Here is an 18,112-nt window from a genome sequence, read left to right as displayed (position 1 = left end):
ACCCTGTGAGGTAGGTTGGGCTGAGAGTCTGTGACTGGCCCAAAGTCACCCAGTGAGCTTCCATGGCCAAGTGGGGACTAGAACCCGGATCTCCCGGCTCCCAGTCCGTCACTCTCACCACTACACTACACTGGCTCTCTTCATCTTTTCAGAAGAGCATGGTATTTAGCAGTGTTCTGGGCACAGGATTTCAGTAAAGAGCCTAACGTGCATCTCTGGTTTGAATTCCCGAACTGTCTTGACTGGATTCTGCCTCTCTTCTTTGCTGCTTTCCCAGGATCTTATGGGGTGTTCGTTGCCATTTAAAAAATACTGCACATGCATACACTTGGACTTAAGATGGCTGTTATATGGAATCAAGCATGGCTGCGTTTAAGCCTCACAGAGTTTTGTTTTGGGTCTGTGGGTGGATTAATGCAAGTATTTGCCATTTCAAAAGACTCTCCTGTTAGGGCTTGCTGGAAGGAGTTGTGTGAGCAGCTTAGGAGACAGACTGGTGTTCTATTTATAGCCCGGTTCTTGGTAAGCAGCAGAACAAGCTTTCCTGCCCGTGTTGCCCCATCAAGCATGCATTTTCAGTTAAGATAACGCATTTGGTATTAATGTGAAGGACAACAGCAAGGGCTATAGAGGCTGGCTTAATATGGATCCTTTGCCTGAAAGCCAAAATACTCTGGTTGGTTATTTACTGCCACACTGGGATGATTGTCTAAATTTTATAGATTAATCCTGATGCAGCGTGGTAAAAGAGGACCAAATTCACCTGACTCGTATGATTCCATTTTGCACACATGACTAGAGCCCTGTGGAGCCAAGAGATGCCATTTCAGCAATGCATGAATCTGTACCAAGATGTGGCACAAAAGCCACCAAGTTCCTTTGACTCTGGGCCTTGTGTGGATTTTTTTTGGGGGGTGGGGGACAGGTGACCTCCCCCTCATTGGAAAAATGCATGAGGGGAATTGCTTGACCATGCCTGGTAGCTACACCATCCACATGTTTGGCAAGCGTATGAAGAGGTTCTATGTGCAAAGCAATGTATGTATGTCGAGGGGACATGAGGGGCGACCCTGGCCCAATCAGGGTCTCCCCTCTCATAGAGGAGTTCTACATGCATATATCAGTACATGTGTAGAGCCCTTCACATGCTGTCCAAAAGTGCAGATATGGGGGGTGGGGAACAGGACAGCTAGGTGCATTGTTGGCAGCAACAGGACTAGGCCCCACAGTGTTTATACATACATACACACGCACGCACGCACGCACGCTCTTTCAGTTTGTAGAGGAGACTAAGCTGAACTCCCCACCTTTTGTTCTCAGGCAACAATTCCTGGTATGCTGGGAAATGAAGCAAAGTTTGTACCAAGGCCCCTGCTGAAGCAACCCAGGGGTCATTTGCCCTGCCTGGTTCTGAATGCTTTCTGTCATTAGACACCTATCCATCTGGATTAACAAACCAGATTTCTATACGTAAATGGAGATAGTCTTTTACATAGCCCCTACCCTAAGTTTCTGATTCCTTGGTCTCACCCTTTTCATATTCAAGCTCTTCTGCATGTCTGCAAAGATTACAGGCTGTATCTAATGCTGCTGCTCTGCTTTTACTCCAGGAGTAAGCTCAGTGAGACTTATGAGTAGACATTGGGTTATGCAGTTAGTAATAGACTGCCACTCATGCAATATGTTCTGTGTTGGAGTATTAGTTTTGTTTTGATGAGGCTCACTCTCTCTCTTGACAATGTTCTTTATGAATAATTGTTATGATCCTGTGCTCTCTGCACACTACCACGAAAGAAGCATGTGTAAATCATGTGGAGGAACTGTGCAAGTGTATAGGTTTATGTGCTTTGCATGGAGCTGAGCATCAGGAAAAACCTCCTGACTGTTAAAGCAATATGACAATGGAACCAATTACCTACGGAGGTGGTGGGCTCTCCCACACTGGAGGCATTCAAGGTGAGGCTGGGCAACCATCTGTCAGGGATGCTCTGACTTGGATTCCTGCATTGAGCAGGGGGTTGGACTCGATGGTCTTGTAGGCCCCTTCCAACCCTACTATTCTATGATTCTATGGCTGCCAGCAGTGGAGGCTGGTGGCTCCAATGTCAGTGGGTGGTGAATCTGCTTCAGGTTTCAGTCAGAACTCTAAAAGAGCTGTCCAAGGTGTGGGTAGCTCCTTTAGAGTTCTGACTGAAACCTGGAGCGGATTTACTGCCTCACTGACACTGGAGCCACCAGCCTCCACTGGCTGCCAGTATTACAGTTTGATTAACATGTTTATCCCTGTGTTGAGTATTGCTTAGTTCTCCCTATGCTGTACCTCTTTCTTTGTGATCCTAGCCACTAACAGTAACCTTTGGAGTATCAGTTTGCTCAGAGCAGAACAGCAGTTTAGAATTTCTGACACTTTACCTAATATTTTCACTGTCTAAAAAAAGCCAGATATGATCAATAGTTTATATAATAAATGATAGGGAAACACTGTGGCTTTTACGAACACACACTTACTTCAGAGGAACGAGTTTTCAAAGTTAGTATAGTCTGGATCATCCTCCGTTTTAAGGTACTTGTATATTTTCCTTTACGTATTTCCATACATCCACACACACCACCTGGGAAAGGTTAAATGAACTAAAAAGGGGATACTGCAAATGGAGGAAAATGAAAAAGTACTTGCGAGATGTTTGTTTCAGAGTGCTTTATGTTTCCATGGTACAATGCATTCTCTACATCTTTTACATTTATTTTACAGTCTTTACATCACATTGCCTTTCGATTTTTCTGTGATCTTTTACAAATGTTGGTAATCTTAAATGAGCTTAACAACTTAAGAATAACAACCTCCTTGTTTACCCAGGTGGCTACTTCCATATCTCATTTGTATATTCCTTTAGCTGCAACCAGTCCAGAACATTGTTTGGAAACTGCGGGCTGGTCAGAACAGTAATACAAGCAAACACTGAATGCAGGTCTGAGGCATTGAGACGACATCACATTACATTATCCGGGGACGGGAAACATATGGCCCTCTAGGTACTGATGGACTGCCCCATAGGCTATGCTGCCTAGGGCTGATGGGATCTGCAGTCCAACACTATCTGGATGGACACATGTTCCCTGTGTGCGCTATAACCTTTGAAAGACACTTAAGCTAGTTGCATACATAACGGAGAGAGCCAACGACGTCTCTGCAGTTCCTAAACATAATGGCTTTGATCCTAAGTTAACTTACAGTGCAATCCTTTACATGTTTAGTCAAACGTTAATCCCATTGAGTTCGATAGGGATTATTCCCAGATAAGTGGATACAGAATTGCAGCCTTAAGGAAGTTCATTGGAGGAAAGTTTCCCATCTCCTCCCCTACCACCACCCCCGCTTCAGTATCCCATCCCACATTGTCCAGGAGGGCTCTCCAGCTTGAGAGGCTTGTGGGGGTGCAGGTGCCTGCAGGGGAGACTACGGCAACTCCTTTTGTGAACATCCTTAAGTTTAACATCTTAGGATCCATGCCTGTGAGTTCATATATATAAATAAGTGCAGGAAACCATGTAATGTATGAAAGGGGTGCCTCTATGCAATAGAGGAAAGGGCTTGCAGCGCCATACCATGACAAGCCATGCCTGCAAAAATCTCTTTTTCTACACAGTTCTTAAATGTACAGGGGGGACTTTCCTCTACCACATTTGGTTGCTCTATGTATGAAGCAGCCATAAGGGATGGAGAACCAACCACCTAAATGCATTGACTTAAATTAAACTATAACGGCATGATTTTGAGAGATGATTTTATATGAAAGAGAATCTGCTGCCAGGCAAAACCCGCAAGACTGTACATATTTTACAATTGTATCTACAACTGTGAAAAACTAGTCTTATGTATATATCGTTGTTTTTCTACAAAATCTGCAAGAAGAGGTTTAGGAGTTTTGTTTCTGCAGTTCTAGAAGCCTGTCCTACATGCACAGACTATGGGAGTAGTTTATGAATAAGAGGTTCAGAATGATATCTTAATTGCTGTTAAAAATATTACATTTAACCTGTTAGCCAGCTAACACATAAGAGATCAAGTGACTAACATATATAACCATGAGTACCATTTTGGAACGCTCTCCTGTATGGGGAATACAATAAATCAAAGTGGATTAAGATTGCAATCCTACGCTTACCTACCTGGAAGTAAATCCCACCAAATCAATAAGATTTTCTTCCAAATAAACATGGTTAGGATCACATTGCAAGGCTCATGTTTTCAGAGCTGACCTTTAAACCTGCATTGCTTCCATTTTAATTATCCATTGAGATATGTCTTGGCTTTCATTTTTTATAGGTGCCAGCACCTGCACTGTTAAATTGCCCCCAAAACCATTTAAATTAATCCCCCACAAGCCAAGGAATTAGGTGCCGGCTTGTGCTTTTGTATGTAGTGGTCAGACTGTGACCTGGAGATTTTCCCCATCTTAAAAGTTCCCAGAGAGCATGCAGTCACTACACCTAGGGATATCAGAGAAATCCTCAACAAAATTAAATGAGGTCTGAGTTCTATGAATCCAACCCACAGATTCCACAGTGGACCAGCTTTTCCCAAGTCACACGGAGTCTGTGGACTTGCAGGCTCCCCCCCCCCTTTTCTGGAATTATTCACAAATTTAGTCTCAGAAAAATATGTGAAGTTAAAAAAAAAAAATTGGCTGAAGTGCATTTCCCCCATAGGCAAAACCATGAAAATGTGTGGGGGGGGGGGGAGGATTTGCACAAGTGCAAATTTGGGAAACTGGGAAAAATCCAATTCCGTCAATGAGCAGACGATGGGATGAAAGGCACCTGACAATCTGCAAAATGCAGACAGAACAGATCCCAGCTCTCGGCTCATACCCTTCTCCCACCTGCTGTAATTATTTTTCACCACAGGAGGCAAGAGTGGAGAGACCAATGGAAGAACACTGCAGGAGGAGGCGCAGCGCTCTTTTAAAGGAGCCTTCATTCCGGAACCCTCCAGATGTGTTGGTCTATAACTCACATCACTTCCAGCCAGCACTGTCATTCATCATGCTGGCTGAGGATGATGGGAATTGTGGACCAACATATCTGGTGGGTGCAGGAACAGGGAACGCTGCTTTAAAGGGACAGGAGCCTGGCAAACATATGGCACTTTGACTCATTTTGATCTTGTGCAGTTTCTTAATTAAAACTCTCTTTTAAAATGACAGCAATAACCCTAATGTTCTGTATTTGTATTGTACTGGTCTCAATCATCATCTCGTTCTTGTCTCTGGAGGTGGTTTGGCAAAACACTAAACATCTTAGTCTAGAAGTTAACTTCAGAGTTGTCTGAAGAAGGTTCTGTCTCAAGTATTTTGTACCCTAGTTGAAACATTAACTCTGACACACACATGCATACATACACAGGCACCTCCAGTAGATCCAGGAGCATTTGACATCCGGTCCTAGGCTTGTCAACTTCTTTTCTGTCAGGGTTTCTGAGCCTTTAACAGTTGCATGACAAGTGGAAATCCAGTAGGTGCGGCTTTTTCTGATTTGGTGATACAGTGATGGCAAAAGCCCCAAGTGCTAAATTTCCTTTTGTCCTGAAGCTACAGGTGCCACAAAAAGGAGGTAACTAATCCAGACAACTCACAGCCCCTGTCCTAGTCCCATTAATATATTCTGCCTCACTTGTATTTTATTCTTGTGAACCCCTTTTCCCCTTCCCCTACATCTGTACCAACTTCCTCCACCTACTGGGCTCTCCTGCTTTCAGTTCCAGACCCCCATGTGGCTGGTTGGTGTTAACTGCTATTCATCTGCCCTTCTTATCCTGGCTCCTGGACTCCCTGCTCACTTTTTCTGCTGCTGGGATTCCTTGTCACTCCTTTGCCATCCTATAGGATGAAGGCACCCATCTTTCTTTGCTGTTCCTGAGTGACAGATGCACCTTCATGAAGGTGGTGCTGGGAAGGTAACATTTCTTCCATGAAGTGCTGCTCTGGGTAGTCACTTACTGGCCAAGCTGGCCCTGGACACCAGGAAGTCTATGGAATTACTCATATGCTTGAAGTTATGCAAATGCTGCTGAATTATTAATGGCATATGTTGCCCTGTTATCTATATTGCATAGAAGCCCTTAGTAGCAGGGTGCTGCTTCAAATGACTCATTCTTACCCTTGTCCCTAATAACTTCCAACCAGTTTATTTACAAGGAGGTACTGGGACCACTCCAAGGCCCTAAAGAGCAATCAAAGGAAGAGCCGTAACAAAGCAGAGAGGATGTGGCCTACGATGTGTAACGTCAGGCTTGGCCAGAGCTGTTGTGCGAGATGACAGAGCTTCCTGCTGAGGTGCATTAACGAAGACCTCCTTGGTAAGATGAATAAGAAATGGGTTGTCTTGTCCCAGGCCTGACAGTGAATGTATTTGCAGTTCCACTGTACTGTGGGCTTCCATGGGAAGGTCTGAACTGGGGTTGGGAGCTGGGAATACAAAAACATCAAATGAACAGAAATTCTTTGTTATACAATACAATATATACAAGGGCCCTGTGGGAGGATATATAAGAAAAATGGATGGTTGGAAGGGAGAAACTTTACTGGACAAAAGATTCTACAGCAATCACTTCCGCTAACTTTTTCAAGAGTCAACAAAGCTGGGATTTTGATGATGGGATGTCTTTTGGTTACTGTAGGCACAAACTTCAGATATAAGACATAAATATTATCTTTTTTTGACATGATGGTTGCCCTCTTGACTACCCCCAGAGACTGAACTAGATCCTTGCAAAATTTCTTACAGCACTTTAGCACGATAATACATGGTGGATTTCCCTGTTGCTTGGGCATTTTGAAATCAGTGTAAAAATAAATAATACGCTTGTTTACTTTAGGCAAGTGTGCTTAGAGGGGAGGCTTTTATTGCACTATGGCCCTGCCTCATTCATGGAATTTTAGGGGGGGTCCAGATTATGTTGTCTTCCACTCACTGCCCTCCTGTGTTTTCCTACTGCTGCTCCAGATGTTGTTGGGTTCCAACTCCCATAAGCCCTAACGAGATGGCCAATGGTCAGGGATGCTAGGAATTATAGTCTAGCATCTGGAGGGCCACAGTTTCCAAATCCCAGCACTAGACAGAAACTGCAGGATGTTTATGATGTCACCTGCATGCTTACATCCAACCAGCCATGTTTTCCTGTAGCTTCTAATTCACACCATAACTCTTGTATCTATGACAAATGGAACATACCTGCCAGCAGCTGCTGAGCTGGTTGAATACTCTCCATTCTGGCCTTTATACTTGGCATCATTGGCAGCATGATTATAAGGCATCATTTTCCCAGGTAGTTCCAGGGACACCCTTCTGCCCTGCGTGCTGTTGGGAATGTTCCTGCGAGCAGAGTTGACCCGGTGCATCCCTTCCGTAGCCTGAGAGTTGAATGTCACTGCATTGTGGCCATAGGAGTTGGGTGTGCTCATACTGCGAGAGGTCATGGCTGTCCTGCCATATGATCCATTGGTCTCCGACACATAAAGGCGCTTCTTTATCAGAGGGCGGCTGCTGGATTGGCAACTGAAGTAGCTAGGGGAGTAGCTCCCACCTGGGTAATGCTGACTGTATCCGCTGGGCCTCATGCTGTTTTCCAGGGATGATTTGGATGCCAGGGAATAACTGTTGCCATAGTCATAACTTGAGTGACTGAAATTAGGTCGCTTATCTGAGGCCCGAAAGTTGCCTGGGGTGTTAAGGCCTTTGTTATTCTCTTCCCCTTTTGGGACTCCCTTGGCATCATTGCTGAACTCTGGTGGCGGAGGAATGATCTCATAATCAAACCCCTCTTCCACCTCTTTGTTAGTGCTCACGGTGTGGTTTTGGGGTGTAGCCTGAGAGTATATGGGTGGTTTGGGCATGCTGTAAGGGCCCTGGTGTTTCAAGTGGCTGGACTCCAGGAGGCCTTGAACTAAAGCGGAAGGCCCATGCCTATTGGATGGGGGAAGATTCTGAGATTCATTCATCCCCGCGAGCTTCGGCACATTCCCACACTGTCCTGAGGCACTGGAGAATGTCTGTGGCTTATGCTCTCTCTGCCCTATTTCTGACAAGCCCCAAACATTGCTGTCAGATGTACTTGCACCATCACACTGCTTACTTTCTGAGGCTGCCAGGGATTCCCTTTGAGGGGACTTTGGTATGACCATGACAGAGTTGGGCTTGAAATCGCTGAAGTAAATGGCAGATGAACCCATCCCTGATTGGCTGCTATTGTGCAGCTTTTCTGATAACTTGAGCTGAGGCCTCTCGGATAAATAGCTGTTCTGGCGGGAGGCAGAAGCAGAACACCTGCCTCTTTGGGCCCGCTGTTGCGCAGCCAGGAGAAGAGCCATTGGGGAGCCTCTCTCCACTTTTTCTCCTGTAACAGGATGAATCAAAACGTCACTATTCCCTTTCTCTGTGTTCCTAGAGAGCATAGACGTCACTGAGGACATGCACTCAGCAGAGTCGCTTTGATTTTCATTATTATTTGTGTTGAATGGTCCATCTTCTGTCATTTGGGAAGAAGTTGCTGAGGCCAGACTGTCAATGGAGCCGAACCTCGTCCGATGTGTCTTGTACTGCAGGAGAGAAAAATCCATACTGGGAGATGCCGTTCGTATGGGTGAGGCAGCCCCAGAAGAGACTGGCGAAGGTGCAGCTGGAAGCAAGAGTTCACTCTTTGGTTTCAGGGGAAAGGCTGGAGGTTTACAAATGTTGTCAGGTGGTGAGTAACCAGAAGAGGCACTAGGAGTCTTAGGCTCTTTCTCTGTCACTTCCAGTGTTGGGTTATTCTGACTTCCCGTGGGTTTTGGGAGCTTGGATTCACCACCGTTGCTCTGGCTGGCACCAAACTGAAGAGTAACTTGTTTCTTTGGTTCTGGATTATGTCTCAAGTTTGCAAGAGCCAAGGGTGGACCTCCATCCTTGGTTGGAGACAACAAGGCTTCCAACTCATCTTTGAATTTCAAAACACAGTGTGCTTGAATAGGGCTGGATTTATTGTCTGGAGTGGAGAAAGCATCATTGGTGAAGGCTTTGCCTGGAGAAGGTGTATTAGCAGGTATCTTTTCTTTCCTCTCGTTCTCTCCTGCTGGTGGCTGTGAGCTTCTCGTGGCAGGCTTAGCTTGCTTTAATTCATCTTTAGTAGTCTGGTTGCTATTCGTAATGCTGGTCTTAGTCTTGGGAAGGACAGTTCTGTCTAGCTGCCTATCTTCATTTCTGCATGAAGAGGACAGCAGGGCTGACAGTTCATGCTTCAGCTTGTCTAGGTTGCTACGTTCCTTCCAGTCATCATCATAGCCATCATCACTGTCATCATCATCGAAGGATGCATGGTCTGGAGAAGGAAGCTCTGTTTTTCCTGCAAGTGGTACCTCACGCTTCAGTGGAGCTGTAGAAGAGCCATTAGAATCTGATGCCAGCTTTGGATTTCCAAACTCTGTGATTAATATGGAAGGCTTTTCCAAAGTAGTTTCCCCCCCAGCATCCTCTGGGTGAACCATGGCTGCAGGTCGTACAGTAAAGTTAGCTGGCAGGGCAGGTCGGCTGTGAGGAACCATCTTAAGGAGCTGCTCATCTTTTGGGCAGGATTCTTTTTCTCCTGAGGAAATAGATGATGTTCTCACAGGAGTAGGAGGTGGTATTTTTAATGACCTGGGAAAGGTGAGATGAGGATCTGGGCTGGATGGTGGCACCTGTGACACTTTCTGGGTGGGGGTTGTTGGAGAGACATGATTGTGAGGGATGCTATCTGGCTGCCTCAGATTTAGAACAGTCTCAGATTTCCATTTGGACATACCATTTGAGAAGGGTGGGGCGTGAAGCAGTGGTGAAAGTGGAGGCATGGGAGGGGCGGCACCACCCATAAAAGCCGGAGGAGGAGGAGGAGGAGGAAGAGGAGGAGGAAGAGGAGGAGGAAGAGGAGGAGGAGGAGGAGGAATGAAGTCTGGTGGGGATGGAGTGCTGGGAGAAGACAAATTAGAATAGGGGTATGAAGCTGCAGCCAGAGATGGAGAAGATGGTGCTGCCATTGGTGGTGGAAGTGGAGGAGCTGGCATTGGTGGCGGTGGAGGGGGAGCTTCCACGGAAGGGGGAGGTGGTGCTAGGTCAAGTGAAGGTGGTGGTGGTGGAGGAGGAACTGACGGTGGTGGTGGAATGTAATCATCATCCAAGTAGTCTTCCTCAAATGCCTTCGGCCTCAGGTCAACCACTGAATTGTACTTCCTATAATTGCCATTGATTTGAGAACCAAGCCCTAGGGAGAAAACAGCACATACATTAGTGTTCAGACTTCTTGGCATTTTAGATGGAAAAAGCCAACATTAGCACAGGTGAACATTTTCCCTTAGACCGTGATGCAAAGCACTTTCACAAATCTTTGGGGAAGGGGGATCCACACAAAAAATATTCCCTCTCTGCCACCAAAACCCATCCTGCTACTTCACACTCATTCATAATGCTTTTCCCCCTTTGGTTTTCTTTCTTTCTTTCTTTCTTTCTTTCTTTCTTTCTTTCTTTCTCCTTTTCCTGAAAGATGGTAAGGTAACTTAAGTTTTGGTAACAATTAAATGGAAATGGCAGCTTGGATCAATGGCCCTTTTTCCAACAAAATAGTTTTCTTAAGTTTTCCAAAGTTCTTTCCATCCTGCAAGTCATCTAAATGGGAGGCAGAAGGAAAACATTATCAGAAATACAGCAGCTACACAGCACTTCTGTGTCTCAGTCCAGAGATCTGTGCATCTTCCTCACATGTTCATCAGAATCTCCGGTGCACGTGAAGGTGGCCTATTCATGCATTTGGACGGAGTTCTGTCACTTAGAATAGATGATTGGATGAGTGTCCCTGTTTCTTTTGTTGCTGTAGAGTAAGGGCTGAGCTAGATGCAACGTTAAATGCATCTCTGTGCATCGTATAAAAAATGCAAATGGCATCAGCTGATGGGGGGGTGATAATCCCCCATTGGAGCTGAAGCAAATAGCACCTTCAAGGAGGGATTTTCCTCAAGATCCCAACGGGGGAGGAAAGGCTTAAACCAGGGGTACAGAACCTCAGGCTGGGGATCGCTAGATGACCACGCCCCTTTCCCTGGCTCCACCCCCTTTTCCCCAACCACCAATCGCTTGGTGGTTTCCCATCCCCCCCTATTCTAAAAGGCTGAGATGCCTCTCCTAAGGCTTAGTTACTGGTAGGAAGAGGTTTAAGCTAAAACATGCTGGTATTTTTGGTCCCACCCATTTTGTCTTTGGGTCCGTCTCTGAAATGGAATTTGGCCCTCAGGCTAAAAGAGGTACTGCACCCCTGGGTTAAACACCCCCTCCACCTCTGGTGTGATCTCGATCATTAGCAGTTCTCCCCCAGCTTGGGGCTATTTTCATTTGAAAACACTTGGCATGTTAAAGTCAGAGACACATTTAACGCCGTATCCAGTTTGGCCCTATGGGGTGACCAGGACATGCCAAAAACTCAATGCAACTCAGGTGGTGCAGAATTCTTACAACACAGGAGGATAATTTTAAAGTGCAGCAAGGAGGAGCTAGATCTTTTCCTCCTCACCGGCACTTTTCTCCCTGAACTGATTCTCCCCAGCCATTTTCTGCCAGCAGGGGGAAGAGTGTGACTTCCAACTCTTAAACCCATATTAGCCAAACATAAGATCACAAAAAAAATGCAAGTTTTTCAGATCCCCAGTTTTATTAATTAAGCAAGATGTTATAAAAAGCAGCCGGGGGGGGAGTAATGGTGGGGGAAATCCGACTACATGGTGAAGTCGGTGCCTGAATGTTCAGTACCCCAACATGGAACAAGGGATGAGGGGGGTTGCAGACATCCTAATTAGGCTCTGCGGGTCATATGATGGTTACTGGGTGAGCCTGCAGCTACCCCTAGGGCTTCTGGGAGCAAGACAGGAGAAAATGTTGGATCCCCCATTTTTTAAGATGTAGAGCAGTATGCAAGTTCACACTACTGCCAATGTAAATTACATTGCGACAGCACAAGCAACCTTTCGTGCAATGCCAATAGCGTTCACTGGCATGACAGGTTTCCCTGGAAAACTACCATTATGCTAGTTTTTGCTTACGTTAACACAGCATAGTATCTGTTAGCGCTAGCGTCAGCCTGGGCACTGCCCATAAAATCCAGCTGTTCTCAAAAGTGTTTTCCATCCTGGGCGAAACACATCGGCTCCTTTTACCAGTGGACCACCAAGAGAAATTGGGCAGTCTTTATATTAACAAAGCGGAAGATCATTTTAGATCCTGTTTTAGGGTTGTTGTTTTTTTAAAAAGTAATTGAAGCCAAATTGGGTAGCCTTACGTTGTGGCTGGAGCTCCACAACTTCCAATTATGGAGCTTCACAGTGAGAACAAATGTTTGGGGCAAAGCTGTTTTATGGTGATAAACACAGGTGGGGAAAGGGCTCAGTCCCTCCTGCAATCCTCCCATCCTATGCTTTAAATGGCTCCCAACCCAACACTTCCCATATGCTCAGTGGAGACCCAACTCATACCCTTGGGTCTGCCAGGGTACTTTGGCCCTTCTGTAATTATCAACGAAGAAATCTCAATGAGAATATTATGATTATTTCTAGCAGCAGTTATGTGAAACCACAGGCAGCCACTCCACCTAGTTGGTGTCCAGGAAATGTTCCTCCCATTGGTGGAACAGATACTGGAGTCTGCAAGGCGGGCAATCCTGTCAAGAGTCACTATCAAACAAAAGGACAAACAAGATCAATTTACTTTCCAGCTTCCTGATGAATGGGGGGCTGTAGCAAACAAGACTTACTCATTAACAGGGAAGTAACTAAATATATTTTTTTTAATGTCTGATAATTGCCATGGCTGCCTCACTGCAGAAACTAGCTGAACGTGCTTTGGAAGAGGTTGATTGAGCTTTATGATCTATGACTGTAACCCTGTGCCAAGCCTTCCTGTTAGCAATGCTAAATATTTTGAGTTCATTGTGGATTTTTGAAAGGATTCAAGTATAGGACAGCCAGAAAACTAGAACAGACCAAATAGACAAACTAAGGATTAAAAAGTGAATATTTTAAAATAAATGTAAACATTCACAAACCTGATCACGACATTTTGGGATGCTTAAGAATAATTCGGCAGCACGTTAAAAATCTTCATAGTTAATTTGGTGTCTTCAGAACAACACATGAGGCACGATCCGACTACGACAGCCTTCCCCAATATGGTGCCCTCCAGATGTGTTGGACTACAATCCCCATCTTCGCCAGCCACCACGGCCAATGCCGATGTTTATTATGAGACTAGTAAAAGGCATAATCTGCATTATGCCGTTGTTTTATTGAACACAGTGGTGCAGTGATTTTAGCCTCTGGATTTTATGGTCGGGGGTGGTGGTGGTAATGTGTATTACTCACATTTAACCTGCCCTGCTGCACTGGAGGAGGGGGGAGGCATTTGTTCATTCTGCTGAGCGGGGCCCTGGACCTCTGCCCCAAAGTCCTGCTCTAAATGCACCACTGTTTGAACATCAGATGTGCTATCTGCGTTGCAGATGGATGAAATCACTTGTGCGATCATGCAGTTAGTATTAGCACCGCTTCAAGAGTGATGTTGCTGTTAGGTTGTCCTTTGCTATATTGTTCTACTTTAAACTGGTATGTAGAATAGTTCATCTCATATTTGTGCGGAAGCAGGCCACAGATGTCGATGCTGCCTAATGGCTCGATCAGAAGGTCTGTTCGGCCTTTAAAAAAAAGTTAAGGATGAACCAACCTTAACCACAACATATGTCATTGCACTGGTATGACAAGGAAATTAGAGTGAGGTCGAAAGAGACTTGCCAATACAAAGGTTTAGGATTTTAAAGTATGAGATCAGGTCATAACAAGCTGTACTGAATGCTGTGCATATGCAAACTAAGAGTTGTTGAGTGACCCCGTTAAAAACTCATCTTACCGAGAGCTGGTTTGTCCTCAAAGCCTTCTGGCACTGATGGTGTCGGTACAGCCACTCCATGTGCCTCTTGAGCATTCTGAAAAGGTTTGAAAGGTGGACTTTAAGATCATGAACAACAAGTGCTAGAAGTTGGAAATATACAAAGAATTAAGCAGGTGGAAAATATCAAGCTTCAGTTCCAAAGCCAATCACAATTCCATTTCTAAGTATATATTACATGTGATACTACAAGAGTTCATCACGTTGGTGCATGGCATTCTCTGGCTTTGGGTGTTCCGTTATTTATTTTGGCATTTGTTCTTTACTGAATGTTCAGCTAGAATATTTGTAAATCACTTATTGGTATATCATGAAGTGTTAGGTAGCACGGCAAAATGCTGAATGAAATCTCACCAGCCAAAAGGGTGCAGATTCAGGTACTGATTTGAGTGTGCAACTTTGGTTCACAAATCCACACTGCTACAGCGCTATTCACAGTTCACAAGAGGGGCCTTTAACATTTTCTCACTAAGCCATATTTGTTCACACACAAGCACAAATCATAAAGGTGCTACACAGATTTGAGGGTTGGCGTCATCTGCAACTTCCAACTATGCAGTGAGCATTCCCATGTTCCCCAGCCAGCTGGAAGTCTGAGGAAATAAGGCAGCTGGCAATGCTAGGCTTGCTGGGTGGCTGAAGGCTAAAAGGATGTCCTCTGGACACAGAACTGCCACACAGCAGTGCCGGCTCCAGGTTTTTGATGGCTCTTGTGCAAGGCATCCTCAACAGTCCCCCTCCCTCAGTGAGTCTACCTTCTCACTGCCATTATCACCAGCTGCTATTGGCCCTCATCCTCTTTCTCATCATAGCTGCCATTTGCTTGCTTGACAGGCAGAAAGCCAGGGAGCAAGAAAGCAGTGACATCCAGTGCTCCTTCTCACCACCACTGTTTTTTGGAACAGAACAAGAGGCAGGTAAACAAGCAGGTTGCAGTAGTGAAGAGGAGAAGCAGCAGGTCCAGGGGACTCTTGTCAATGGGCCCCTGCTGGGGTGTGAGCCCTCAGCGGGTGCCCAACCATGCCTTCCCTTGACACCACCTGCTCTACAGTAGTTGCCTCATAGTTAATGGTGATGCACTTGTTCTGGAGCCAGAGCATTAAGGGCGGTCAGGTAAAGTCAATAAATAGGAACTGATTCTCATAACAACGTGAAGTCCACAAGAAAGATTTTGGCAAGTTGAACTAGCCTTGTGAATACTTGGGTTCAATTCAATTTATATGACCTACTAGACATGAGACACATGTTGACGCACTCAGAAAATCATTTGAGACAGAGAAGTTGGTTCATGCTGACATCAGCATTTAGAACAGGAATGGGGAATGTGTGGCCCCCTAGGTGTTGTTGAACTGCAACTCCCACCATCCTTCACCATTAGCTATGCTGCCTAATGTTGATGGGAGTTGCAATCAAACAACAACTGGAGGGCCACACATTCTCCACTCCTGATCTAGAAAGACAGGTACAGGGATCTCTTAACTTCTCTGTGCCATAATACACAGAGCACAACGGAGTGGCATTTCCGATTTGATCAAGCAGCTAGGAGGAGTGGAGAGCCATTAGTCAGGATCCAAAGAGAACTGCACCATTACTTCCACGTGGCCACATATACACATGCATTTCTCAAATTGCAGTCTCCTAGGCCATATAGCCATCCCCTTTGGAAACTGGGGTGAGGAGGGGAACTGTCAAAAGCCGTTTGTGATACAGCATGGCGAGATGCTGCTTGGAGCAAAAAGTCAGAAATCCAACTGGGCATGCCCAAATCCTCCAGTACACCTGAAGTAGGAGCCCATAGGTTATGAAAGCATACATTATTCGCAGAAACAATGGTGTGAATGCTGTCCTCAGAGGACCTGCCTTTCAATACGGTTATATAATGGCTTGCATAATAAGACAAGTACCACTGACAAAGTTCCCTCCTTGCATACTGATCCTTTGCAAGGCTCAAAGCAGAGTTCACAATTGGTTTGGGTTTTCCCCCTCCTCCTCCTCCTCTCTAGTAGCTGGTAAAGAAAAAATATTATTAATAATAATATAGTAATAATAATAGTTAATAGCAATAGCAATAGTATTATAATAGTATGCTGAAATATTGGAGGAACTGAGTAAAAGCCTGTAGAAGAGGCAATTAAGCAATATGACTCTTAGCCATCTTGAACGGAATCACATACATGATGGAAGACATTTGCTTTCTGTTGTTCCAGGGGGCAGGACCTGAACCAATTGGTTCAAATTATAAGAAAGGAGATTTCAACAAAACATTAGGAAGAATGTCTTGATGGCACGAGTTGTTTAGCCGTGGAACAAGCTGCCTAGGACAGTGGTAGATTCCTTTGATAGAGCTTTTTACTCAGACTGGGATGGCCATAGATCAGGTATACTGTAGCAGTAAATCTCCTGCAACAGCAGGGGAGGGGGTCTTCTAGATGATCTTTGAGGTCACCTCTATTACTAATGCTGAGCACCACACTCATGGCTTGGCCCAAGACCCTAAACCCAATTACCTGGATTTCATGCTTGTGAAAGTGTCGAGGCAATTTTGGGTTATTTTGAATGCCCAACTTCCCCCATTTTCCCTAGATCTATTTAATGTTGTTTCAGCATGAAACCGTCTTTGCAACCCAGAAAGCTTAACAAGGGCTTCTGATGCAATTCAGCCTCAAAGCAAAGAACTCAGCTTGCTCTGACTCACTCCTGAGATCATTCCACAAAAAGGCATGTAATGTTCCTGCTGCTACCCTCTGAACATACTTTAATGCATCTAAATTATAGGGAGATCATTGCCAGGAGTCGAACTCATGCTTCCTACTTCCTAGGACAGTAGTTTATTTAAGAGCACTGAGTTTCTGCCTCACCCAAGTTCAGCAGACCCACATAAGAGCAGAGCCAACTCTTCATAGGCATAATTCAAGTACTATACCATGTCCTGCTACTAACCATGGGACAATATACTCTGTAGTTTCTGTAAATATGAATTATCAAGACACAAGCCCTTTTTTTTTTTAACTATTTGTGTACTGTTTAGATTGACCCATTGGCCTGACTTGATGAACCTGGGGCTAACATAATTTTGGAAAGCTTTAAGTATTCCTCCTATATTTAGTATGCATGCATGCAGTAGCTTCCAGTGGCCCAGGTCCAGCACCAGAGGCACGTTCCACTTCTTTCTTCTTTCAGCTCTTGTACATGCTACTAGGAATGGGGGAAGTAGATCTGGAATATGCATATACTTTCCCACTTGGACACCCTCAGTTTCTTCAGAGGCCACATTTGGACAATGATAGCCAACTCCATCTGATACTGCGGCTGCATCCCTACCTTCCCGACCATCTGCTCTCATTGGTAGTATATGCCCTGGTCTCCTCTCGTCTAGAGCAGTGGCCCCCAAACTTTTTGGCGCCAGGGACCGGTCCAATTTTTCCATGGACCGGGGGGGGGCCCGGTTTCCGTTGGTGGACTTCCAGCCTCCGGGACACAAATGGCTTCCGCTATGCGGATGCCATTTGCGTCCCTATTCTTTGCAGTAATTGGCTACGTAAAGATTTACATAGCCTATTACTTGTAGAACAGAGATGCAAATGGTGTCCGCATAGCGGACACCATTTGCGTCCCAGCAGCTGGAAGTCCGCCAGCGGCCGGAGCCAGCTGGCAGCTCTGCGGACTCGCTGCAGAGCGGAGCCGGCCAGGGCCAGTGAGGATTCCAGGGGTGGGGAGGGACGAATCGCCTCCCCTACCCCCGCAGACCCCCACGGACACAAGGTGAGGGGGTTTCGCATACCCCTGTGGCCCGGTTGCTGACAGGCCACAGACCAGTACCAGTCCGCAGCCCGGGGGTTGGGGGCCCCTGGTCTAGACTACTGTAATGCACTCTACATGGGGTTACCCTGGAAGATGGTTCGGAGGCTGCAGCTGGTGCTGAACGCGGCGGCTCGCCTGATTAAAGGCAGCCGCCATCGTGATCACATCACTCCAGTGCTGAAGGATTTCCACTGGCTACCAGTTGTTTTCCGGGCCAAATTCAAGGTGTTGGTTTTGACCTTAAAACCCTATATGTTTCCGGCCCAGCCTATTTCAGGGAGCACCGCCAGCAACACCAAACAGGCCGCTCAACAAGATC

The 18,112-nt window shown here is 45.7% G+C and overlaps 1 protein-coding gene across 1 annotated transcript in view; it reads right to left on the bottom strand.

Annotated features, from left to right (window-relative positions):
* Window positions 1-3,647: 3,647 nt before the first annotated feature.
* The window catches only part of C4H6orf132 (chromosome 4 C6orf132 homolog), a 58,113-nt gene continuing 43,648 nt past the window's right edge, over window positions 3,648-18,112 (bottom strand). The window contains exons 3-5 of the mRNA XM_084853429.1: window positions 13,954-14,029; window positions 7,234-10,273; window positions 3,648-6,467 (exon numbers count right to left, since the gene is read on the bottom strand). Coding sequence (XP_084709555.1) covers window positions 6,341-6,467; window positions 7,234-10,273; window positions 13,954-14,029 — 3,243 coding nt within the window. The 3' untranslated portion in view covers window positions 3,648-6,340. The remainder of the gene's footprint in view (window positions 6,468-7,233; window positions 10,274-13,953; window positions 14,030-18,112) is intronic.

The sequence above is a fragment of the Heloderma suspectum genome, chromosome 4 (genome assembly GCF_057233095.1).
Source record: "Heloderma suspectum isolate Gila_16-S chromosome 4, 16-S_ref, whole genome shotgun sequence".
NCBI lineage: Eukaryota > Metazoa > Chordata > Lepidosauria > Squamata > Helodermatidae > Heloderma > Heloderma suspectum.
The sequence above is the reverse complement of the archived record's forward strand: the minus strand, read 5'-3'. Positions and strand labels throughout refer to the sequence as shown.